This window comes from Gymnodraco acuticeps, unplaced genomic scaffold, assembly GCF_902827175.1.
Source record: "Gymnodraco acuticeps unplaced genomic scaffold, fGymAcu1.1, whole genome shotgun sequence".
Taxonomy (NCBI): Eukaryota; Metazoa; Chordata; class Actinopteri; order Perciformes; family Bathydraconidae; genus Gymnodraco; species Gymnodraco acuticeps.
The window spans coordinates 574,800-601,165 of record NW_022989892.1 but is presented as its reverse complement, the minus strand read 5'-3'; the positions used below and the strand labels follow the sequence as shown (position 1 = coordinate 601,165).

The 26,366-nt window shown below is 40.8% G+C and overlaps 2 protein-coding genes across 2 annotated transcripts; one reads left to right on the top strand and one right to left on the bottom strand.

Annotated features, from left to right (window-relative positions):
* emc9 (ER membrane protein complex subunit 9) lies at nucleotides 1–8,779 on the top strand. The gene is given in 9 exon segments (XM_034202975.1): nucleotides 1–72; nucleotides 74–160; nucleotides 162–197; nucleotides 1,681–1,705; nucleotides 1,708–1,756; nucleotides 1,890–1,959; nucleotides 6,036–6,127; nucleotides 7,460–7,482; nucleotides 7,485–8,779. Coding segments are annotated over 9 exon segments (648 nt in total). The 3' UTR covers nucleotides 7,679–8,779.
* irf9 (interferon regulatory factor 9) lies at nucleotides 8,131–26,351 on the bottom strand. Its single transcript, XM_034202965.1, is given in 11 exon segments — nucleotides 8,131–9,649; nucleotides 10,501–10,614; nucleotides 11,056–11,445; nucleotides 11,615–11,635; nucleotides 11,638–11,673; nucleotides 12,750–12,840; nucleotides 20,700–20,851; nucleotides 24,417–24,597; nucleotides 24,691–24,813; nucleotides 25,643–25,711; nucleotides 26,090–26,351. Coding segments are annotated over 10 exon segments (1,335 nt in total). The 5' UTR covers nucleotides 25,700–25,711; nucleotides 26,090–26,351; the 3' UTR covers nucleotides 8,131–9,479.
* Nucleotides 26,352–26,366: the final 15 nt, after the last annotated feature.

Genomic DNA, 26,366 nt, shown 5'->3' with positions numbered 1-26,366 from the left:
ATGGGTGAGGTGGAGCTGTCTTGTCGGGCCTATGTGAAGATGTTCCTGCACGCCTCTCTGTTCCCTCGGTGCAAGCATCAACGGGCTGCTGCTGTCCTCCAGCTCTGCAGGCGGGGCTGTGTGTGTGACAGACTGTGTCCCGCTGCTTCACTCCCACCTGCCCCCTGGCTCCCATCACCCAGCTGGCCCTGACACAGGTAGGAGGACTCATGCTGAACATCCAGTGGTGAAAGAACTATTCAGATCCCCTTACTGAGTTATCATACTAATTCCAAACTGGGGGATGCTACAACTTCAAAGTTTGACTTATTCAGGTAGCTGGAAAATACACACGTCCTTTTTGCAGAGTTAGAGCCAAGTTAAAACAATTTCCAAAAACATCCTCAGCCCTCATCTATTGTTTAATGTTCCGATTTTCTAATATCTTTGTGCCATGCTGTGTAATCTAGTCAACATTAACTATTGGGCAATGGTAAAGGAAAATGGGGGTCAATGAATCTCAGTCAATGAACAGCTGACTTTTAAATCGATATGAAGTGTCCCATCTTTCATCTCCTTCAAATATGTTTCACTCTAAATTCTAATTAGTGTTTTATTGACTATACCTTTGGTTCGGGCACCTAGTTAGGATGCTACCTGGGCGCCTCCCTAGGAGGTGTTTCCAGGCACATCCAGCTGGGAAGAGACCAAGGGGTAGACCTAGGACCAGGTGAAGGGATTATATCTCTTCGCTGGCCTGGGAGCAGGCCTTGGATCCCCCAGTCAGAGCTGGTTGATGTGGCCAGGGAAAGAAAGTTTGGGGCTCTCTGCTGGGAACTGCTACCCCCCGCGACCCCGACCACCACGGATAAGCGGGAGAAGATGGATGGACCTTTTACCCATATTAATGGAGAATAAATTATTAACTTGTGAAACTAACTCTAATAGGTTTTTATACCAGATCAAATGACTTTACTGGCTCTTGTGCTGCAGAGAAAGGCTTTCTTGTGATGAGAAGAGTCCCCAAAACTTCTTTCTGGAACGGAGCGTCCACACTACAGCTTAAAAAAAACTTGGAGCTGGGTCGTGTCTGAAGCTTGGGGATTTTATTCGAGCAACGCGACCAACAAACCAATCACATGAATCTCTCCGCCCCCGACATACAAAGCAAAAAAACCCCGGGGATTTATGCAAGCAATATATATATATATAAACTCCCCAAAACAGGCGAAAACCTACCAGTTTCACCCACTGTCTCTGTCCACCTCCCTCCATGACTGGTTCTCTTCCGGTTTGTATCCCGGTAGGTGAAGAGGGGTCCTGCTCATACAAAACCGGGTGATTTGTTACGGCGATAATTATTTTCTCCTCCATCTTTTTTTGAATATAGAAATGAACGGCGGGATATCTCTCCCAGCTTAGACGCGGTTTGATTGGCTAACGGCTTGAGCTGTCAGATTTTCAGAAACGGGATTTGATTGGCTGGCGGCTGTTACGCCGGAGAACGACCGCTACGCTACCCAAATTCAGTTCGGCGAAAAGCGAGGCAACGTGACGTCACCAACCCATTCAAAGTGAATGGGCAGACGCGTTGGAAACCGTTTTTGAAGCTGTCCGAAGCTGTAGTTGTGTAAGAGTTTTCCAGTTTTGCATTTTGAGATAATGGATGTCTTAATGTTTTGGTTTGCTCTCTGGATTCAGGTTGATGTGTGGTGTTCACAGACTAAGCAAGGATAGTGGGATACTATCAGCCAACGCCTGTGGTGACAGACAGCAGGTTAGTTTCCTGCTTTTTACTGTTGAACGTTTAGGTAAAAATGTTCAAATTGTTGTAAGTAGGTTCAGTATTTTGGTCAAATGTTAACCTTTCTAACTTTCTGTTAAATCTGTGTTTTCCCTTAAACCCACAGCCCGACACCATGTGCAATGAAGATAGCGGATAAGATTTCTGAGCAGTTTGACAGATGCAGTTTTGTTAATGTAAGAGATTTAAAGTGCACCTATCATGCTATGTTAGACAATAGCATAGGTCGCAGATATATAAAAAACATATCTATAAAGTGTTTTGCTCAAAATACCAAACAGATCACTCATTCTAGCCATGGCCTCATATCCCTCTATTCACTTCCTGTTTCAAAAGTGCTGATTTTGGGTATAAGCTTTAAAAATAAAAGAATTGATAAAAAATAAAGAGGAGGGGGCTGAGCTCATGAGGACCCGGCAGCTACTGTCTAAACTAAATACTGCTGCCGTGATGAAACGCCATATCATGGAATTATCAAGGATTATTTCTGAAACAGTTTGGAGCTCAAAGGCTTTCTCTCTTGCCGGTATACCACAATAACGCGTCCTTAGGTTTGGGGGAAATTTCGAGGCTGCACATGGGTCGACTACGCGTCCTTAAAATCCCCACAATGCTTTGCGCACAGACCAATTTCAAAAAACCCTATGGCGGAGAATGGCTGAACCGACGCAGCAACACATGTAAATGCAAGTATGTAGTGGCGTAGAACATGTGTGGTAAATATGTGACTTTGGTTACATTTGTTTGTTATCACCAAAAATGTGTTCCGTGAAAGTAAAAGCAAGTTCATAATTAGATAGACATCGTGAGTGGTATTTATTTCGGTACAGTTTATGGTTGAAACCGTTAGAGAGAGTGGCACACTTGTTAGCCTGTTACCATTCTTCTTCGTTTTCCGAAGCCGTGGCTTGGAAGCATACTTGCGTCGTTTCTGAAGGAACTGACTTGGAAGTACGCGACTACCAAGCCAGCATCCTCGCGATTGAGAAACGGCCATGCTCTCCAGTACAGGTTAGCTCTGAGTGGTTAAGCGACAGGCCCGGTGTCAGTACAGATATGTTCGGGGGCTACCAGATATGTTCGAGTGTATTTCCGTCGCATCCGTCATCCATCATATCCGTCTACTCCCTCCCTCTGCTCCCAGCGCTCTGCTGCCACACACCGGCCGTCTGCGGAACTGCAGCCGGAGGAACTCGGTACAGCTTGTTATGTGTGAACGATCTAGATCCCTCCGCTTCCCCATAATGACCGCGAAAAAAACTAGAGACTCTTTCCAATGAAAGTAGCTAGCCACAATAGCTCCAAGATTGCTATATCTAGTTTGTAGGTCGCCAAGTTGGCATCATTGACAGTTAGTCTCTTAAAGCCTCTAAAGCTCTGCAACAAAAAAGGATCATTATGAATGTAAATACTATACATGGTAATGCAGCAGGGCAGAGTGCGATGAGGCAGGCAGGCAGAACCAGATTTATATAAGGCTACTAGTATTATAATATTACTGCAATAATATTCCAGTGGTGGCTGCTTAAGGTTGTTTCTGGCTCGTTTGATCCAAACATTGTCCAAAGCTCAAACTGTATTGTAATGGATGTAAGAATTCTCAAAATGTACAATATGTTTTGATCCAACACAATATTCTGATTCAATCCATATATGTTAGGGTTTTTTTAAACAACATTTTCACCACAATAAATAGACTGCCTTCTCCCAGCTCACCGCACACAAAGGGGGGAGGCATCTGTATTAACGGGTCAGTCTATAAGCACTCTAACAGCACCATAAATTACATTTAAACAACCACAAAAAAACAATTATTGTTTCCGATATTGATTTAACGAGATGCTGTTATAACATGGAAACAGCTTAATTAAAAAAAATAAGCTTCAAAAATGTTTGATGAAGCACACTGGGTACAGCCCTGTAATACATGTGTTCCGTGTGTATATAGTCTTACGCAAGAAACGCATAGCATGAACAGACTGCAACAAAACCAGTCTTACAAAACAGACTTCTGCTAAACTGGTGCAGAAGCAAAGCATCTGCCTTAGATGAAGTTCACACAGAACTGTGGAAAAGGGAGAACATCTGTACTTGCTTTCAACGACATGATCAGGCTTATATATTATAAAAGTGTTGGCTAAAGTAACGCAGAAATATATTTTTTTTAATTGTAAATAATTAGAAACATTATTTATGTGCACAAGTACACACACATAACAAGCTGTACCGAGTTCCTCCGGCTGCAGTTCCGCAGACGGCCGGTGTGTGGCAGCAGAGCGCTGGGAGCAGAGGGAGGTGAGTAGACGGATATGACGGATGACGGATACGACGGAAATACACCCGAACATATCTGGTAGCCCGAACATATCTGGTACTACACCGGTTCCAGAACAAAATGACTCAGAGATTAGAGATTAGAGGGTGCAGTGGTAAAGTGCTATTTTTATAAGTGAGGAGTGAGTAGACCTAACACCCTCTAGTAGACCTAACACCCCCCCGGGAAGATTTTTTTTTTTAAATATTGAAGTTAAAAGCATCAATTTGGTGCACTTTGAGAGCAAATGAAGAGATCTGTAGATACTCTCAACACCCATATGAAACAGAACTGTAAACAGATTTACTTTTTCTTTATGGATATTTTACAAATCACTCCCCTTTTAAGACCGAAATGTCTACATACATAGCAGAAGATGGCATCTTTTTTACATATTCCAGCCAATCTCTGTTTTGAAACCATGAGCTGCAAAATGAGTGCCTTACCCCACTGTACAGGTGAGTTGGGTACTTTTTTAAATATACCTGGGCAGGCTCTGTTTTGTCCAGGTCCTCTGGCACTTGCGGGCCGCCGAGGGGTGGCGGTGTTTGGGGCAACGAAGACGGCTGCGGCTGCTCTGCCTCCGTGGGCGAGGCGGGCAAAGCCGGCGGGAGGACGTTAGTGTCCACGACAGCGGCCGGGGTAAGTAATGTCCCCATGATCTAAAATGTTATACCTGCAGTAGATGCAGTGTTACTGCTGGCGATAAGGGCTGGTTGTTTTAACCATTTTCTGATGTCCATCATTGACTGCTGTGTAAGCACCTTGCAGATGACGAACGCGCAGCGGCACAGGTCACGCGCACCTGACATAATCATGTTAAACGTTACTTAGGCTACCGTTTAAATTGACAAATAAATGCAGCAGACAATGTTATTTAACCACAATTACAATTTTATTTTATTCAACTATATTCTTCTCTTCTTATGTTATTAATATGTAAATTTTTCACTTTCAATATAGATATATATATATATATTTGTTCACTTTACAGTTACACCCTTATGCACCCCCGTAGAACGGGCCTGGTTAGCGATGCTAATGTAAATATGCACCGACCATATTACGTCCCAAAACAGTCGGGCATTTTTCTGATAGCAACGTTTCTGATAGGGCAGTGGGTGTAAAGCCAGCCTACATTTCCGTCATATCGGACGCAATCTGGATCAGCTCCATTGTAGCCCCGTTTTTAGAGATTTGGGTACGGAGGAAAAGAGAGAAGGTGGGGGAAAACTTCTGAAGCAAGTGGAGTCAAGACAGAGAGCTGGAGCTTTGATGGCAAACACTGACGGTTTATTTGGAGCTTCGGCCGGAGAGAATTCACAAGACATGTCACGGGCCACGAGTTGACCACACGGTAGCCACAATCAATTCTGAAGAACCCTCCTGTAGCTCCAGGGTTTAACTAGTTCAGAGTGTAATAATCAACATTGTTCATCGATAGACTAAACCGCTGAGGACACTGAATCACATTTGTTGTCGCTTACGGCTCGGGTTCATCTACCCGAGAAGGATGTTCCAGGTGTCCCACAACAATAACTATCTCTGACCGAGGGTTGCCCGGTCACAAACTGGCAACATCAACAATATGCTAGGGCAGCCCCTCCTTATGGGATGATAACGGCTGCTCAGCTGCGTCAGAGGGCGAAGGAGGACATGCAGGGAAATGTATTCCCCAACAGAAAGGGTTTTATTTTCTGACGCTGTGTGAGTTCCCCGACACACCACCGGGGACACCTATTTTTGTAATAAAGACATCAAAAGTGCTTTTGCATGATGGGTCTTCTTTAACACTGTTTGTAGAGATGAGAAATAAGTTAGTGGTGGTGAAACAATAAGATGATCAGAGGATTAAAAAGTGTACTCCTGCAATTCTCTCTGCAATGTCACTAATATGATTTTGTTGATTTGTTAGAAATGCTTGTTTTTGCTCCACAGCTTGATGGCAGTAAGATGAGTTCAGACCGGGTTCCTCCCATCGTGATGTACGAGCGCAAAGATTCAAGATGGCTGCTCAAAGACAAACACACGTGAGTGACAGCCGGACGGAAGGGGACCTTTTGTCACGGGTTCAGCCTCTTGAGTTGAAAACTGACTCTACTTTCACGTTTCAAACATAACTCTCTTTGGTCCAAACCGCTTGATCGATGTGGCTTGTTTTAGAGCTGCGACCAACCCTAGATACCTCTTTTATTTTTACTTCACCACCTGTCATGATCAAGTCAATGACAAGTAATAGCTTCATAATTCACACACGTTACCATACACATTCATCTTGAACCTTTTACTGTGGGAAGTGGTAAAGCTCCTAGTTCTTAATTATTTGATGCTTTCATTCAGTAGAACTTAGGTCATTTTATAAAATCCCCCAAAAGTAGTTGGACAGCAGTTTCTTTTCTGTGCAATTAAATTAATTGAATTCTTATTTTTCTTGACTTGTAACATTGATTTAAAATATATTTTTCTGTTATACTTTTCCCCCAAATTGTTAGTTCCTTGATTTAAAAAAACAAAAAACTCCAGGGCTGCGTTTCACTTCGGTTAAATGGAATCCTTGCGTCCCTCACTTGCGTCGTTTCCCTGCGTTTAGTCCCTCCCACCAGGGAAGCATGCAAACCACGAGAAGCAGGGAATGGGTTTTAAGAGCAATGGGACGTCCTTTCCTCCGGAGCGTCACGTGAAGCGACGTCCGTTTGTGATGACAACCGCACAGCTGGTCGTCTGACAGCAGCTCTGTCCCCGTTGTTTTCACAAACACCCCCGCCTCTGTTAGTACACATATACTGACACAAACATTTGTATCATCTGTTGTAGACCCAAATACATAAAATAAAATAAGAACTCATTCTCAAAAAAGGATAAACGCCATTTGTATAAACAAGCGATCATGAAAATGTTTCCAATAAATGAATGATTTGACCACTTTGTTGTTTCAGATATATCACATATTTGTAACTAATGAAAACATTAATTGAATCAAAACTCTGTATAAACTGAGGGAGTGACTCTCGTGAGTTTCATGTATTTTCTTCACTCCGCTGGGAAACTGCTCTCATGTCAAGAAGCATCGGATCAGTGCATGCACTGCATCGTCCAATCAGTGAGCGATACACAGTAAGGGGGGGGCGAGTATCTGAGGAATTCACCGGAGGATGGACTGGTGGTTCCTCCATTACCTCCATTATCGCTCCTCATCCTCCGGCACAAATAAGGCCACTGGGACGCTACTCAAGATGGCGCAGACAAATCAACTTCCGGTGAGACCGAGGAGCGAGGAAATGAGAAATAAGAGAAGTGAAACGCAGCCCTGGCTTAATATAAATGTCTAAATAACATGAACACTGACTTGTCTTTGTGTTCAGGATAATGCTGAGACAGTGGGACGAGATCGGTCGATAGCCACTCAGATGCTGGAGTCGGGCGACCACTCGCTGTTGGTGGATTTCGACAGCCACCTGGATGACATCACAAAGGACTGGACCAATCAGAAACTGAATACTAAGATCGCCGAGCTCTCCTCTCCAGCCAAGGGAACATCTAGACCGAGGTGGAGCCGTGTGTGTGGAGTGCAGATGAATTGATGTTCTGACCCAACATGTGATTTTTATAACAACCACACAGAGCTTGCTTTATATTTTATTAGACTGAACAGGGCATAACATAGAACATGCATAATAACAACATATTTACATTTTGTAGACCCCCCCCCCCCCCGAGTGTGCCTTGTTGCAGCCCTTCTGATTTAAAGGAAACATTTACCTTAACATATTGCAATGCACCTGTGGTATTTTGTCTTTGTTATATTTAATTGTTATTTCTATGTTGATTACAGGCTCCAGGGGGTGGACATAATAACCGAAACACCTTCAAATTACAAAAGTACTTGCATTAAACAAAACTTTTATGAGTGTTTCAGGTTATCATGATTAAGGGTGATGCTGAGCCTTTCAATAAAGCATTTCTTTGTGCAAACACTTTAAATGCTCCTACAAAACCCTTTATTAAACAGTAGTTTTTAATTGTTTATTAATATGTATTTGTCAAAAACATATGACTTCCTGTGTGGCACCCAAGAGTGGGGGGTTCCTGTATAAACAGACTACCTACACATGTATATAAAAAATATGTCTTGAAAGGAGAAGTACTGACAATACTAAAAACATTGATAAACACTTAAACATGTCCATTATATCTGCATACAGTTACGGCATAGTGTACAACCCAGGATATTTAGTTGATAGTTATTATCTTTAAATCTATATTTTAAAACAATATATATTAAATGCTAAATATTCGACGCGTCAGCAGACTGTTTGTACTGCAAGACTTTGTATTGGAACGGAGGACTGTTTCTGTTTCTCCATTACCTAACAACTATTGTAAAACAGTTTCATGTCATAGAGCAGAGTCAGGACTCTCAAAAAACTAATCCCAAGCTTAATCGTATTCCCTCCATAAAGGTACATTAAGGTTAACTGGGGTACAACTTGTCATTTTGGCAACTTTGATAACATATTTTTTAACAGCAGTGTAAAAACTTTTTTTGACCTTTAAAAATACAACCCAGTTATCGTAAATGTGTAACTGTTTGTGTTTAACTACAACAACCTAACATGATGAATGAGAACCCTAAGATTTGGGAGTTAACTAACAGACATAACATTAAAAAAAAGTGGTTATTATTTCGGTTACATATTCTTGTTCACTACTCTACTGAACTACTTGGTGTTTTTATTGTAACTTATCTGAGTAGGGTATGTTTCCCTTAATATTTACTATAACTAAAGCTGCATTTATGATATTTTTCAAATTACATTTTAAGTCTGTAGCATACGTTAAAACACTGTAAAAAAACAAAAACATATTGAAGTTATTACATGTTTTGGTCGATAACAGTCCAAGATACTACCACGACAGCCATATCAAGAGAACATGTAGATAGTAACATTTGAGAAGCTGGAATCAGAAAATGTTTGTGTGAAGAATAACGGAAAGAATTCACTGATTTATAGAAATGGAAAATGTTGTGGATCTACTTTTTAGTGCAGCTCTGAAGACTGTTTAAATGTGTAGTGCTTCCAGTTCACAAACTCAGGGTAAAACCAAAAAAAGCTGAAGATTTTATCTCCAGTTTAAAAAAAGTGTTTAAGCTTTCATAAGTGCGATTTGTGCTATATGTATATAAGGACAGAGCGATAACACGTCTGTTATTACAAAACAAGCTCTTATTTTGATATCAAAAACATTTCTGGGAGAATTTAGACTCTGTGATTAATCAGGAGTTTTGACCATTTGAGACGATAAGGTTAAATGTGGACATGTTGCTCAGCCCTGTATACTCTTTTTTTGGAGTTACACCCCCCCTTCGTGCAGACACGGTGCTCAGTCGGTCCCACAGGAGAAGACGTCGGGGTCGGAGGGCGACACGGTGACCAGGTTCAGAGTGATCTCCCCCAGAGGAGACTGAGAGGCCAGAGAGTGCAGCATGCTCAGGGACTCGAATAAGGCCTGCGTGTTCTGCACCTGCTGCTCCGCCCAGGGGAAGTTGATCTGAGGACAGCAGGTCACAGCAGCATTTTTATTTGATTGCGTCACTTACAATTTACATTTATTTTCTTAATCGTTTCTGTAATGCTTAATTTTCACATTTCATTTTCTGTTGGAGTAGAAAAAGTAAAATGATTTAAAGAAAAATACATGATTCTTTCCAATGAAAATTACTTAGACATTTTTTTGTACCTGTAATTTCTTCAAAAGCTAATAGTTCAACCTAAGTTCAATAGTTTTATGTGAGTAATAATAATTGTAAGTTAAAATTCATTAATAATCTTTTTAATTAAGAAATTATGTGTACTATATTAGTTTTAATAAATTATCAATATTTGAAATATTAAAATTAATTAATATTTTCAGTAAATACATATTGAAAAAGAATAGTCATTTATTAAACATATTTAAATAAGTCATGTGAATGTAATTAACATGTTTTAATACAAAAAAATGAATTCCCAATACTGTGTTTTAGGAAATACATAATGAATTAATTGTTTGTTATAAATAAGTGCTTTTATTTTTTTCTCTATTAAACTAAAAGACATGCTGCAGTGCAAAAGGTTTTTTTCAGATAGGATTTATTTGAAAGAAACATGTATACAATTTTATTCCAATTTTAATATACAAATATATTTATAGCATGTTATTTATTATTGTAATTGTTTCTGGTAAAAGTGTATACATTGTACAAATATGTTTAAGGGCAGAATGAATCCCTTTGGTGTTGAAATCCAATCAGAGATCCAAGCTAACGTCTGGTGTTCATGACTAGTTGAGAGTACAAATGCTTAGAAACAAATATCATCCAGTCGTCTGAGTCGCTACAGAGTCGAGAGTTTGGACATTTACCTGAACATAATGAGTTTGCTAGACGGGTCTTCATTGTTACTCAGCTCTTCTCCAAAACACAGAGTGATGCCGCACTGAGGAGGATCGGCGCCGCTTATACGGGAGTTGTGTAGTTCTGATTATGGGAAAAACAAATTGATAATTAATAGTGCAGCACAGAGATCAGACGACATTTGAGTTTAAACTAATTCACTGGTTTATGGTCTGACTCTGGATGAAGACAAGCTATCTGGATAAGGTGAACAGAACCTGTCTGTACCGACTACCCAGGGAACGCTCAGAGAAATGAATGTCTCTGTGTACTTTGCCAAGACTTAGAAGGAAAGGCGTAATTAATGTATGTGAGCAATAACATGTAGATTTGAGTGGACTGTAAACAGGCGGGTGTGATTTTTATGCACATCTCCATGCATGTTATATATTTGTGGAATAAATAAAAAGTTCTAAAAAAGGTGAACAGGCCGTGTTAACATACTCTAAACTAAAAACATGCAGACTAAACCCCTCATGTGGTGACTGTCATTCTACATGTTTCAGGTTCAGCGTTGGAACTCACGTTGTTTGAACGTTTCTTTGCAGAAGAGCTTCACGGGCTCCGTGTTCCTCTCCATCTTGTGCAGCCCCGGGGTGGTGCAGTGCGGCCCCGTCCAGAAGACCCTCCCCTGGCACAGGCGTTTGCCGTAGACCCCCCCCGGGGTGGAGGTCAGCACCACCCCCCTCTCCATGAAGGGCAGCAGGGTGAACAGGGCCTGCAGCTCGGGGCCCGCGGGCAGCGAGGGGGGGGGCTTCGGCAGCGGGACGCGAGGGAACCGGCCCTTCAGGACGGCCGGCGCTGGGGGGACCGAGGACGGAGGCAAGTACAGAATCCTGATGTCGTTTCTCTGGATGTGACGTTTAAGAACCTCCTGTCCTAAATATTGAACCACCACACCGAAGGAATCCTCATCTGGGAACACAATGATGGAGAGGGAGAATTAAGGCATGTGTAGTTAAGATAAGAATAACAAAAAGACTTTTCCAAATAAGATAATGTAGTTATAACAGTCAGAAACTCCTCCTCCTTGTAAGAGCAACTTTCTATGGCAATCGCACTAAAAAAAAAAGTGATAAATTACCTCCTACTGGAGCAGAGATGCTTCCTCGAACCGCACGTCCAACGTAAATTCATTAACCACTGCAGAGAGGGAAATAAAAGGGATGATCAGCGACAGTTTGTTTTGTGGTCAGATTTGGTTTAAACAGGATGCAATGACATGCAATGAAGCGGGTTTCACACATCTGCACTGTTACTGTAAATAACGGTATACATGCAGTGATTACATTTCTCCCCATATTTTGAAAGCATAACCTTAGTAGGAGCCATTTTATGGGTGTTGTTGGTGTCTCAGTTTACTTTAATTTATATGTATAGTGCAATATTATTTTTGAACACTTGGTGGCGGGGTTTAGCTGCACCGGGTGTATAAAAGCGGTCATAGGTGACAGGAGATGACGAGGACACAGGAGGAAGAGCATACCGATTCTACCAGCCCCGGCGGATGCTCACCACAACTATTGACACAGTGTACTTAAACCTTGGTATGTAAAGCAATAAAACATCATTCTAAACTGCAGCAAAAGACCGGCAATTCATCTGTTTGTGTCTGCGTCAGGATCCCTCTAAACCCTCCTGTGAAGTAATGGCAAAAGGATATAGGACATTGGAACATTAAAATTGCCATTACAACCTTTTTGAACTGCAGTGGTGATGTGGCTTTCTTGATTTGTTTCCACTACTTTGGGTGTTTCCGTTTTGGTAAGCCTCCAAAGCATTGTTACATATCCTCTTTGTCCTTTTATATCACAGCAGCAGCACAGCTTCCTTATTCATTTCTTCTCTCACGCTGTGGACACATTTAGCTGCTGAGATCAGGTTTATAATCCTGTCCAATGCAAAGCACCCAAACACCTGAGGCAGAAAGCAAATAGCCTCTCTTTCCAATAAGTAGTTTGCATCTAAGTTTGGATGATCTAAAATTAGCTAGTAGGGATGGAAAATGACTTTATATGAGTGTTGCATGATTTGAACTACTGTTAAAAAAAGTGGGTCGAATAAGGTCAAGTCATTTCAGGTCAGCTGCATGTTGTCCTTTTACTAAAAACACTCTGTGCAGAGAACTCTCTTGAGGTCAAGACATTGATCTCAAACATATCCGTGTCAGTGTTAGAGCAGACAGTCTGTGACTTCCTGTGGAGTTCATGTTAGCTCACCGTCTCTGTGTGTGGTGCTGCTGGTGGTGTGGTTGAGCGGGGGTCCTCTGTCTCTGCAGGGCGGGACCGTCCACAGATCCTCTTCAACACACTGAGGACACACAGTTAAATATCAAATAAGTTAAATATCCAAAGTTTGTTTTCATATCATGTTCACAACTATGGTGTAGTATGTAATGCATACAGGTTCCTCAACAGTGCATTTACAGGATGTCAATTACATTTAAAAAAACAACAACGATAAAAATAGTGCAAGCTCAGCATGTGGTCTTATGGCCTGTGGGATAAAACTGTCTCTGAGTCTGCTCGATGTCTCTGAGAACTTAAATTAGTACTAGCTTTTCAAAGTCACAGCTTTATTCACCTCACACTTATTGTGTAACTTCCTGCAGTGTTAAACGATGGTAATACTTTTGTTTAGTATCAACCTTAAACAGCATACATTCACATTAAACACCTGAACTTTTGAAACAACATCCATAACATTCATCTGGCTGCAACTTAGAAATGATTTATCTCATATATCATATTCCCAATCACTTGTATATAGACTCTTATTGCACTATTTTACTACTTTGTATTTACTTGCACTATTTTTCTGTCTTTCTTCTGTTTATTGTGTTGCGCTGTAGGGAGAGCCTGTGACCTCAGATTGTTATCGTCATAACTACACTGTAGCTATGTACGTATGATTAAACGTATGACTAATAAAAGCCTTGAACCATAACGGATACTACACTGATAAGTATTATACTGTTAAGAATTGCTTAGGAAATATTCTGCTGATGTTCAAGGTGTATATCAGTATGTAGTGGTCCGCTTACTTTAAAGAGTCCTCTCCTGCTGATGTTCAGGTGTATATCAGTAGGTAGTGTCTCTACTTTAAAGAGTCCTCTCCCTCTGATGTTCAGGTGTAATTATCAGTATGTAGTGTCCTCTACTTTAAAGAGTCCTCTCCTGCTGATGTTCAGGTGTATATCAGTATGTAGTGTCTCTACTTTAAAGAGTCCTCTCCTGCTGATGTTCAGGTGTATATCCAGTATTGCAGTGTCTCTACTTTAAAGAGTCCTCTCCTGTTGATGTTCAGGTGTATATCAGTATGGCAGTGTCTCTACTTTAAAGAGTCCTCTCCTGTTGATGTTCAGGGTGTATATCAGTATGTAGTGTCTCTACTTTAAAGAGTCCTCTCCTGTTGATGTTCAGGTGTATATCAGTTGTAGTGTCCTCTACTTGAAAGAGTCTCTCCTGTTGATGTTCAGGTGTATATCAGTATGTAAGTGTTCTACTTTAAAGAGTCCTCTCCTGTTGATGTTCAGGTATATATCAGTATGTAGTGTCTCTACTTTAAAGAGTCCTCTCCGGTTGATGTTCAGAGTGTATATCAGTATGTAGTGTCTCTACTTTAAAAGAGTCCTCTCCTGCTGATGCTCAGCTGTATATCAGTGTGTAGTGTCTCTACTTTAAAGAGTCCTCTCCTGCTGATGTTCAGGTGTATATCAGTGTTGTAGTGGTCTCTACTTTAAAGAGTCCTCTCTGCTGATGCTCAGCTGTATATCAGTGTGTAGTGTCTCTACTTTAAAGAGTCCTCTCCTGCTGATGTTCAGGTGTTTATCAGTATGCAGTGTCTCTACTTTAAAGAGTCCTCTCCTGCTGATGCTCAGCTGTATATCAGTGTGTAGTGTCTCTACTTTAAAGAGTCCTCTCCTGCTGATGTTCAGGTGTATATCAGTATGTAGTGTCTCTACTTTAAAGAGTCCTCTCCTGCTGATGTTCAGGTGTATATCAGTATGTAGTGCCTCTACTTTAAAGAGTCCTCTCCTGCTGATGTTCAGGTGTATATCAGTATGTAGTATCTCTACTTTAAAGAGTCCTCTCCTGCTGATGTCCAGGTGTATATCAGTATGTAGTGCCTCTACTTTAAAGAGTCCTCTCCTGCTGATGTTCAGGTGTATATCAGTATGTAGTGTCTCTACTTTAAAGAGTCCTCTCCTGCTGATGTTCAGGTGTATATCAGTATGTAGTGTCTCTACTTTAAAGAGTCCTCTCCTGCTGATGTTCAGGTGTATATCAGTATGTAGTGTCTCTACTTTAAAGAGTCCTCTCCTGCTGATGTTCAGGTGTATATCAGTATGTAGTGTCTCTACTTTAAAGAGTCCTCTCCTGCTGATGTTCAGGTGTATATCAGTATGTAGTGTCTCTACTTTAAAGGAGTCCTCTCCTGCTGATGTTCAGGTGTATATCAGTATGTAGTGTCTCTACTTTAAAGAGTCCTCTCCTGCTGATGTTCAGGTGTATATATCAGTGTGTAGTCTCTACTTTAAAGAGTCCTCTCCCTGCTGATGTTCAGGTGTATATCAGTATGTAGTGTCTCTACTTTAAAGAGTCCTCTCCTGCTGATGTCCAGGTGTATATCAGTGTGTAGTGTCTTCTACTTTAAAGAGTTCCTCTCCTGCTGATGTTCAGGTGTATATCAGTATGTAGTGTTTCTACTTTAAAGAGTCCTCTCCTGCTGATGTTCAGGTGTATATCAGTATGTAGTGTCTCTACTTTAAAGAGTCCTCTCCTGCTGATGTTCCGGTGTATATCAGTATGTAGTGTCTCTACTTTAAAGAGTCCTCTCTCCTGCTGATGTCCAGGTGTATATCAGTATGTAGTGTCTCTACTTTAAAGAGTCCCTCTCCTGCTGATGTTCAGGTTGTATATCAGTATGTAGTGTCTCTACTTTAAAGAGTCCTCTCCTGCTGATGTCCAGGTGTATATCAGTATGTAGTGTCTCTACTTTAAAGAGTCCTCTCCTGGCTGATGTTCAGGTGTATATCAGTATGTAGTGTCTCTACTTTAAAGAGTCCTCTCCTGCTGATGTTCAGGGTGTATATCAGTATGTAGTGTCCTCTACTTTAAGAGTCCTCTCCTGCTGATGTTCAGGTGTATATCAGTATGTAGTGTCTCTACTTAAAGAGTCCTCTCCTGCTGATGTTCAGGTGTTATATCGTATGTAGTGTCTCTACTTTAAAGAGTCCTCTCCTGCTGATGTTCAGGTGTTATATCAGTATGTAGTATCTCTACTTTAAAGAGTCCTCTCCTGCTGATGTTCAGGTGTATATCAGTGTCTCTACTTTAAAGAGTCCCTCTCCTGCTGATGTTCCAGGTGTATATCAGTGTGTAGTGTCTCTACTTTAAAGAGTCCTCTCCTGCTGAGTTCAGGTGTATATCAGTATGTAGTGTTCTACTTTAAAGAGTCCTCTCCCCTGCTGATGTTCAGGTGTATATCATAGTATGTCGTGTTTATCTTTAAAGAGTCCTCTCCTGATGATGTTCAGGTGTATATCAGTATGTAGTGTCTCCTACTTTAAAGAGTCCCCTCTCCTGCTGATGTCCAGGTGTATATCAGTGTGTAGTGTCTCTACTTTAAAGAGTCCTCTCCTGCTGATGTCCAGGTGTTATATCAGTATGTAGTGTCTCTACTTTAAAGAGTCCTCTCCTGCTGATGTTCCAGGTGTATATCAGTAGTGTAGTGTCTCTACTTTAAAGAGTCCTCTCCTGCTGATGTTCAGGTGTATATCAGTATGTAGTGTCTCTACTTTAAAGAGTCCTCTCCTGCTGATGTTCAGGTGTATATCAGTATGTAGTGTCTCTACTTTAAAGAGTCCTCTCCTGCTGATGTTCAGGTGTATATCAGTATGTAGTGTCTACTTTAAAGAGTCCTCTCCTGCTGATGGTCAGCTGTATATCAGTATGTTAGTGTCTCTACTTTAAAGAGTCCTCTCCTGCTGATGTTCAGGTGTATATCCAGTATGTAGTGTCCTCTACTTTAAAGGTCCTCTTCCTGCTGATGTTCATGTTGTATATCAGTATGTAGTGTCTCTACTTTAAAGAGTCCTCTCCTGCTGATGTTCAGGGGTATATCAGTATGTAGTGTCTCTACTTTAAAGAGTCCTCTCCTGCTGATGTTCAGGTGTATATCAGTATGTAGTTGTCTCTACTTTAAAGAGTCCTCTCCTGCTGATGTTCCAGGTGTATATCAGTATGTAGTGTCTCTACTTTAAAGAGTCCTCTCCTGCTGATGTTCAGGTGTATATCAGTATGTAGTGTCTCTACTTTAAAGAGTCCCTCTCTGCTGATGTTCAGGTGTATATCAGTATGTAGTGTCTACTTTAAAGAGTCCTCTCCTGCTGATGTTCAGGTGTATATCAGTATGTAGTGTCTCTACTTTAAAGAGTCCTCTCCTGCTGATGTTCAGGTGTGTATATCAGTATGTAGTGTCTCTACTTTAAAGAGTCCTCTCCTGCTGATGTTCAGGTGTATATCAGTATGTAGTGTCTCTACTTTAAAGAGTCCTCTCCTGCTGATGTTCAGGTGTATATCAGTATGTAGTGTCTCTACTTTAAAGAGTATCTCCTGCTGATGTTCAGGTGTATACAGTATGTAGTGTCTCTACTTTAAAGAGTCCTCTCCTGCTGATGTTCAGGTGTATATCAGTATGTAGTGTCTCTACTTTAAAGAGTCCTCTCCTGCTGATGTTCAGGTGTATATCAGTATGTAGTGTCTCTACTTTAAAGGTCCTCTCCTGCTGATGTTCAGGTGTATATCAGTATGTAGTGTCTCTACTTTAAAGAGTCCTCTCCCTGCTGATGTTCAGGTGTATATCAGTATGTAGTGTCCTCTACTTTAAAGAGTCCTCTCCTGCTGATGTTCAGGTGTATATCAGTATGTAGTGTCTCTACTTTAAAGAGTCCTCTCCTGCTGATGGTTCAGGTGTATATCAGTATGTAGTGTCTCTACTTAAAGGGTCCTCTCCTGCTGATGTTCAGGTGTATATCAGTATGTAGTGTCTTTACTTTAAAGAGTCCTCTCCTGCTGATGTTCAGGTGTATATCAGTATGTAGTGTCTCTACTTTAAAGAGTCCTCTCCTGCTGATGTTCAGGTGTATATCAGTATGTAGTGTCTCTACTTTAAAGAGTCCTCTCCTGCTGATGTTCAGGTGTATATTCAGTATGTAGTGTCTCTACTTTAAAGAGTCCTCTCCTGCTGATGTTCAGGTGTATATCAGTATGTAGTGTCTCTACTTTAAAGAGTCCTCTCCTGCTGATGTTCAGGTGTATATCAGTATGTAGTGTCTCTACTTTAAAGAGTCCTCTCCTGCTGATGTTCAGGTGTATATCAGTATGTAGTGTCTCTACTTTAAAGAGTCCTCTCCTGCTGATGTTCAGGTGTATATCAGTATGTAGTGTCTCTACTTTAAAGAGTCCTCTCCTGCTGATGTTCAGGTGTATATCAGTATGTAGTGTCTCTACTTTAAAGAGTCCTCTCCTGCTGATGTTCAGGTGTATATCAGTATGTAGTGTCTCTACTTTAAAGAGTCCTCTCCTGCTGATGTTCAGGTGTATATCAGTATGTAGTGTCTCTACTTTTAAAGAGTCCTCTCCTGCTGATGTTCAGGTGTATATCCAGTATGTAGTGTCTCTACTTAAAGAGTCCTCTCCTGCTGATGGTTCAGGTGTATATCAGTATGTAGTGTCTCTACTTTAAAGAGTTCCTCTCCTGCTGATGTTCAGGTGTATATCAGTATGTAGTGTCTCTACTTTAAAGAGTCCTCTCCTGCTGATGTTCAGGTGTATATCAGTATGTAGTGTTCTCTACTTTAAAGAGTCCTCTCCTGCTGATGTTCAGGTGTATATCAGTATGTAGTGTCTCTACTTTAAAGAGTCCTCTCCTGCTGATGTTCAGGTGTATATCAGTATGTAGTGTCTCTACTTTAAAGAGTCCTCTCCTGCTGATGTTCAGGTGTATATCAGTATGTAGTGTCTCTACTTTAAAGAGTCCTTTTCTGCTGATGTTCAGGTGTATATCAGTATGTAGTGTCTCTACTTTAAAGAGTCCTCTCCTGCTGATGTTCAGGTGTATATCAGTATGTAGTGTCTCTACTTTAAAGAGTCCTCTCCTGCTGATGTTCAGGTGTTATATCAGTAATGTAGTGTCTCTACTTTAAAGAGTCCTCTCCTGCTGATGTTCAGGTGTATATCAGTATGTAGTGTCTCTACTTTAAAGAGTCCTCTCCTGCTGATGTTCAGGTGTATATCAGTATGTAGTGTCTCTACTTTAAAGAGTCCTCTCCTGCTGATGTTCAGGTGTATATCAGTATGTAGTAGTCTCTACTAAAGAGTGACTCTCCTGTTGATGTTCCATGGTGTATATCAGTAGTGTAGTGTCTCTACTTTAAAAGTAGTCCTCTCCTGCTGATGTTCAGGTGTATATCCAGTATGTAGTGCTTTCTACTTTAAAGAGTTCCTCTCCTGCTGATGTTCAGAGTGTATATCAGCTTGTAGTGTTCTCTACTTTAAAGAAGTCCTCTCTCTGCTGATGTTTCAGGTGTATTCAGTGATGTATGTGTTCCTCTACTTTAAAGAGTCCTCTACTGCTGATCGTCAGGTGTATATCAGTATGTAGTGTCTCTACTTTAAAGAGTCTTCTCCTGCTGATGTTCAGGTGTATATCAGTATGTAGTGTCTCTTACTTAAAGAGCCTCTCCTGCTGATGTCCAGGTGTATATCAGTGTGTAGTGTAGTGTCTCTACTTTAAAGAGTTCTCCCTGCTGATGTTTAGGTGTATATCAGTATGTAGATGTCTCTACTCTATTACAAGAGTCCTCTCTGCTGGATGTTCAGAGTGTATATCAGTATGTAGTGTCCTCTACTTAAAGAGTCCTCTCCTGCTGATTGTTCAGGTAGTACATCAGTATGTAGTGTCTCTACTTTTAAAGAGTCCTCTCCTGCTGATGTTCAGGTGTATATCAGTATGTAGTGTCTCTACTTTAAAGAGTCCTCTCCTGCTGATGTTCAGGTGTATATCAGTATGTAGTGTCTCTACTTTAAAGAGTCCTCTCCTGCCTGATGTTCAGGTGTATATCAGTATGTAGTGTTTCTACTTTAAAGAGTCCTCTCCTGCTGATGTTCAGGTGTATATCAGTATGTTAGTGTCTCTACTTTAAAGAGTCCTCTCCTGCTGATGTTCAGGTGTATATCAGTATGTAGTGTCTCTACTTTAAGAGTCCCTCTCCTGCTGATGTCCAGGTGTATATCAGTGTGTAGTGTCTCTACTTTAAAGAGTCCTCTCCTGCTGATGTTTGGTGTATATCAGGTATGTAGTGTCTCTACTTTAAAGAGTCCTCTCCTGCTGATGTTCAGGTGTATATCAGTATGTAGTGTCTCTACTTTAAAGAGTCCTCTCCTGCTGATGTTCAGGTGATACATCAGTATGTAGTGTCTCTACTTTAAAGAGTCCTCTCCTGCTGATGTTCAGGTGTATATCAGTATGTAGTGTCTCTACTTTAAAGAGTCCTCTCCTGCTGATGTTCAGGTGTATATCAGTATGTAGTGTATCTACTTTAAAGAGTCCTCTCCTGCTGATGTTCAGGTGTATATCAGTATGTAGTGTCTCTACATGTCTCCATGCTTTAATGTTCAAAAAGCTCTGTATTTTTCTCATACTGCCTGTGCTGCAGCACCTCTTTTCTGAAACCAGAGCCCAGTCTGCTCTGATTGGTTAGCTGGTCGGCTCTGTTGTGATTGATCAACCACTTAGAGATGTCCCGCCCCTTAGCCTATCATGTACAATGTGTTGGAGCGCTAGCCAATACAAGCACGCGTGTATAGTGACTCTGGAGGGATTGTAGCCTTTGCAGTAAACATGCAATCAAGCTATATAACACACTATGACAAAGGGGGAACAACAAGAAGCACAACAGGGCCTCTTTAAGAAGTGAAAAGTATTAACAGCAGAATGTACTCAAAGCAATAAAGTAAAAGTACTTTGATTAGTATCATATTTTATAACTTGATCAAATGTTGTGTTTATGCAAATCCTTAATCAATGAAGTAACCTGAGCTCAGATACATGTAGCCTCTGAGATATAGAGTAGAAGTAGCAGAGAGCAGTATGTATCATCTCACCAGCTGTGAGGTGACCTCCTCCTCCTTTATCTGCTTGACCTGGCTGGCGTCGCTGCTCTCGTCATCGTCGTCGTCGTCGCTGCTGCTCCTCCTCCTCCTCTTAGACCTCTTGGCGACTTTTGCTCTGCATTTCTTTTCTGGAGCCATCACATCTAAACAGATACATGTCAAAGATATCAATAAAGCACAACCAGTAGGTCAGGGGTTTATGAATACGGAAAGAAGGGTTTGCTGTCGTCAAAGTAAACGTTATTGTCCCAGAAGACCAAGTTGGCTGAACTTTTCACCTCAGAAAGAAAATTCACTCCCCTGCTGACTCAGCAAAACAGCCAACGTGATAATACAGAGAAGTCACTTGATCCGCCTTCCTGTGGTTTAATGTATCATGAGTGCAGATACATTTCAGGAAAACAAGAAATAGTAAAGTAAGCAAAGTAGATGGTGACACTTTTAAGACGGCACAACTCCATCCAAAACCATTCTCCAAATATTTGAAGTGAGAAGCCAGATCATTGATAAGGAAGGTAAAGCAATCTGAATTGTACTTTGCCCCTTTCTCCCTGGGTTACCATGTACAGTAACTCATGGTAATAGTACAGCTTCAAACTAAAGAGCGAAGCCTTACGTAATAAGTCCTCGATGCACAATAAAACAGATTTAAACAGAGAGGAGGTAAAGGTCAGTACTACAGAGGAGCATGTTTTACACGAGGGCATTAAAGAGCGCAGAGCAAACAGCAGAGCTTGTAAAAAGCTTCCAGCTGATGTCAGGTGGACCACAGGTCTGCAGACATTTTACATATTGTTGTTGTTGACTTACAATGAGCTGAATGTAAGGGCTGAACCACAAGGAAGCACCAGGTGAAAACGTCTGGCTTCATTCTTGAAACTGTGGAACGTTTGAATAACTACAAAGGCTAAAGCAAGAGTATTAGAGCTACAAGGAGGAAGAGAGTGGACGTGATTCAGCGTGGGAAAACATGAAGAGGTTTTGTATGAGAACAGTAACAGATGGGGAGTGACGGGAGGAAGTCCATCGCGACACAAGCAGGAGAGGTTTCTAAAGTCACATTGTGTCACTTGAAATGAGTGTTTGGTGCTGATGTTAACAGGGTGTGAGTCTGTGTGCTGAGTGGCAACAGGCTAAGAATACAAGTGTAATCACAGCCTGCAAATATCAAATATGTCCCCCTCTTAGGATGAAGCTGCAGATTGGCTAACAAAACGAAAAATAGCTTGAGACCAAAAGGTCAAGTTTCTAGCTCTCAATGTTATTCATTTTTGTAAAGCACTTTGAAATGCCTTCAACGTGTAAACATGTCCCCTATGACTAGTATACTATTATATACCATATCATTTGCATGTTAAGACCTTATATATACAGTCTATGGTTAAGACTCATGCATGAATGGGTTTTTTCACGCAGAGCCAATTGCCTTAATATTGAGGCAGTTTTTTTCCATACACGTTGCATTTCAAGCCTCATGTTGCTGCTGATAGTCTTATCAAAATATATCCTTCCCCTCTGCTGGCCCCCTGACAGATTAAATAATACAACAGTGGCGAGCCGTCAGGGCCCTCACAGAGGGCCTAGAAGTTTTAATAGTTTTTAAAATATTTTTTTGTTGTTACATTTTTCATTAATTTTACCAAAATAACTTGATTTAATTGTATTTAAAATAATATTTCCAAAGAAATAAATCCTTCGAATCCGCCTGTTCAGTTTCTGTTGGAATGTGAAGGGTTAAATGCCGTCTCTGCGAGTTACTGTGAAGACGGGAGAGCTTGTTGGTCCCTCTCTACATTCACAGAGGGCCCGCTATAGTAACTCAATGAGAGAGTAATGTCAAATGACAGTACAATTGACCAATCATATCTTCCCTCTAAATGGGCGGGCTTTATTTTCGCGGACTTTATGACAAGTTCCGCCCGCTGTGAGGTCTATGCAAGTGGTGCAGTGACGCGTCCTAAAACCCGGAAAGTAAGCTTCGCTCGGATCCCTCGACAGAAAGCAACGGGATTTCTCCATAGGATTTTGGAAATAGCTCGAAATAAGGTCTGTGGAAAACGAACCTGTAGATAAATGCACGTTGTGTTCAGCCGGATAATATCCACATGTCTATCCTACTTTATTATTTTGAATCATAAATCTAATCGATAGATTTATGATCGATAGGTGATGGCTCACTTCAGTGATAGTGATGACATCGTTGCGAAATTATTAACCGAGTCATTTTCAAGATTGAGTTACAATGATAAACTTGAGTGGCAAAGGATCAGCTGAATGACCCGCAAGTGCTTCATCCAAAAGGACAGGAGGATGGACTTTGTGTTTCAGTGATTTATCATCAGAGGTAGGCCTAAGTCATTTTCAATGCGGGCCGCCGTGCCGACTTAATTCATTTGTAATTGCTACTTGGCTGTGGGTGCCCTGTCATGATAGGTGTTTATATAAATGATGTTGTTTTGTGTGGTAGAGGGTCGCTGTCATTGATGCGTCTTGCACCCCGGACCACTGTTTTGATATTCCGCTGAAGTCTACGTTGAGACGTAATATCTCTTCTTTTTTTTCGAGGGAAGGGGGGGTCAGAGGGCCTAGGTATAAAAGTCACGGCTCGCCACTGTAATACAAGGACATCTGAATCATCATTCATCCGAAATGGAGAGAAAACAATTGATAAAAAAGAACATTCAAACTGGTTTCCTACATCTGTTTTATCACTCTTCTGCTTTTTGAAAGCAAATGTTGTCCCAATACTTTTAGTTTTGTCGTAACAGGTTACTTTGCAGAGTCAGATTATCATTACAAAATATACAAGTCAACTGGTACTATTTAGGGAACCTAGATGCAACATTAAACAATCACTTGTATAACCTAATTTATATTGTTCTGTAAAAAGACATGAGTAATGAGTACTTTCATTATGTTCTAATGCTAATATGTTTATACTTAAATCAAATGAATGCAGGATTTTTACATGTAGCATAGTATTTCTACACTGTGGTATTAGTACTTTTACTTTACTCAAATATCTTCTTTCTCCACTGTAACTTGCACAGTCATTATGAAGCTACAGTGTAAACAACATTAAGATAACCTCTCTGTTATTCGTGCTCACAACCTCTCAGTCTCTACCTCATGCAGGTCAGTCCATGTTTATCTGGACGTTGCTAGGAGGAGGTGAAGAAGGCATCGAAAGGTAAGCCACATGTTTTATATTTTGTTTGTTCATTCATCCGTCTATAAAACCTCAAAGTGTTAGAAAACAGGGCCATTACCCTTTCTCAGAGCTTCAAATGATTGCATTGTCTGATCCAACATTCAAAGAAATGTAATAACTCTCTGAAAATAAATAAATCAAATAGATAATAACTGTAACTCCACAAACTAATATCAACCAGTTCCCAAAAATGTGCTGAAACTAACCATTATCATATAAAAACCATTATCGTTGGAGGTAGCAAGTCTAAAAGTAAGTATTTTATAGCAGAGCGTTTGCTGCAAACTCTTCTAACTTTGCAAATATTGTATATGATGTATTTGTTGCTTATTGACAGCAAGCCAATGAAGCATTACTAGCAGTCACTTTGAAACGCTTTTCCCCACTGCGCCCTTTTTTGGTAAATCTTAATCTCCATCCCTGTGTGTCAAAGTCTGAGATCTCTAAATCTGTGCAGTGTGTGTAGAAATAGTGTGTGTAGGAGGCTGAGGTCTCACTCTGCTCGCTGACGGGCACCAGGCGGTACACCTTGTAGGGCTCGGAGATGTCCAGCTGGGCTCGCTCCATCACCTCCATGAACTCGGTGCTCTTGTTGAGGGCGCAGCGCAGGCGCGTCTTCCAGGAGGCCGGGTTGTCCTGGCTCCCGTCCGTCAGCTTGCCTTTGAACACGGCCCACGCCTGCGGAGACAAAGACGCCACAAAACTCTGTTGAGTGCCATTTCAGAGACTCTGGATTATGAATTAGGTGATTTATTTAAGAGGGCTGTTGACCTTGAAGATGGCGGCGTCCTCGTCTTTACGGAAGTCCTGTTTCCCTGCGTGTTTCCACGGGATGCGGAACATCGTTTTTGCATCGTCGTCCCACATCAGCCCTGGGAATTTCTCACTGCTGACCTGCAGCCAAAAGGTAAGCCAGATGTTTTCTATTTTGTTATTTTCATTGTTAATCTATCTGTCTATACAATCTCAGAAACCTATTTATAATGTAAAATGCATACATTTTCTAAATCTATCTTTTTGAAGGTTGTTCATTTATTTGTTTAACTCGTAATTTAAATGGTAAACACCAATTAACCAATCCAGAAGATAAGGAATCCTTAGTTTAAGTCATATACAGTATAAAACTACTTATTGTTACTTTACCAACACATATTTGAAGTATGGCACCAATTAATTGATTGACAGACTGGCAACCATTTTTCATGTCATAAGGGTTCATATTTGGTATTTTCCCTTTAACTCATTTGAACTGATTACTAATAATGCGGAGACTTTGACTGGTGCTTGGACAAAACAAGCATTGTTAAGGTTTCACAACATTTCCAACTGTTTCTACAAACCAGTCAACTAATACTGCATGAGTATTAATGGTATTAACAGATGAATCCATAATGAAAGTAATCATTTGATAATAGTTAAAACATTAGCTTGACCTCAACCTAACACTGAAATCCTGCTTTACATTAAGCATGAGTAATAATAAGTTATAACATAATATATAATTGAACTACTTTTGAGTACTTCAGTAAAGTATAATTGAAATGCAGTGTTTTTCCAGGCTCCAACACTGATGCAGTTAATTGTTTGTTTAATGTCACTAGAGCCCATTATCTCTCTATTTCGTCTCCCCCTCCCTCTGCCTCACACACACGTTTTTTTTAACAAAACAACACGCACACACACACTTTTTTAACAAAACACACTTTTTTTAACACACACACACCTGTTCGACGATCCACGAGCGCAGTCTGCGCGTGGAGCGTGTTCTCGCTCCTGCCATGGCTCTTTAAGACTGAAAACACAGACAACACAATAACAAACCACTACCAGACTCGTGTTACTTCCCATCATATCCTTCCCTTGACACTTTAATAACACTTAAGCATTTACAAAAAACATATAATGATACAAATATAACAGTGAAAAGTGTAAACGTCGATTTGATGTAATGCAAATATAGACTTAGGACTCGTGTGTACAGTGTTATTCTACCCCCGGGACTATAAGCAAACAGATATCACACAATAAATATATTCCTGCGCTTTTATTACATGCAGGTTTGTTTAGGAACAAAAACATGCTTCTAAATTATAACTGACTGTGATATGAATACATATATTAAATATAGACGGATAGGTGTTATAAGGAAGTAGCTTTGAGTTTCGTTTACCTCGGTTTTGTTTCCTCCCGTGCCGCGGACTGAGACTGCTCACGGGCTGCGGTCTGGACGCTGCTGTCTCTCCGCGAGGCGCTCCTTTTCCCAGAAATCACGTGACTTTGAGGAAACCCTTTGTGTCATCCACCAGGGGGCGACAAAGGTAACCAGATACTTTACAGATAATACACTGAAATTCATTCCTTTTATTGACATGATACATCATGACCACAAGTTTTTTTTCGACATACTAAATGTACGATGACTTACGATGACTTTTTAAATATGATTT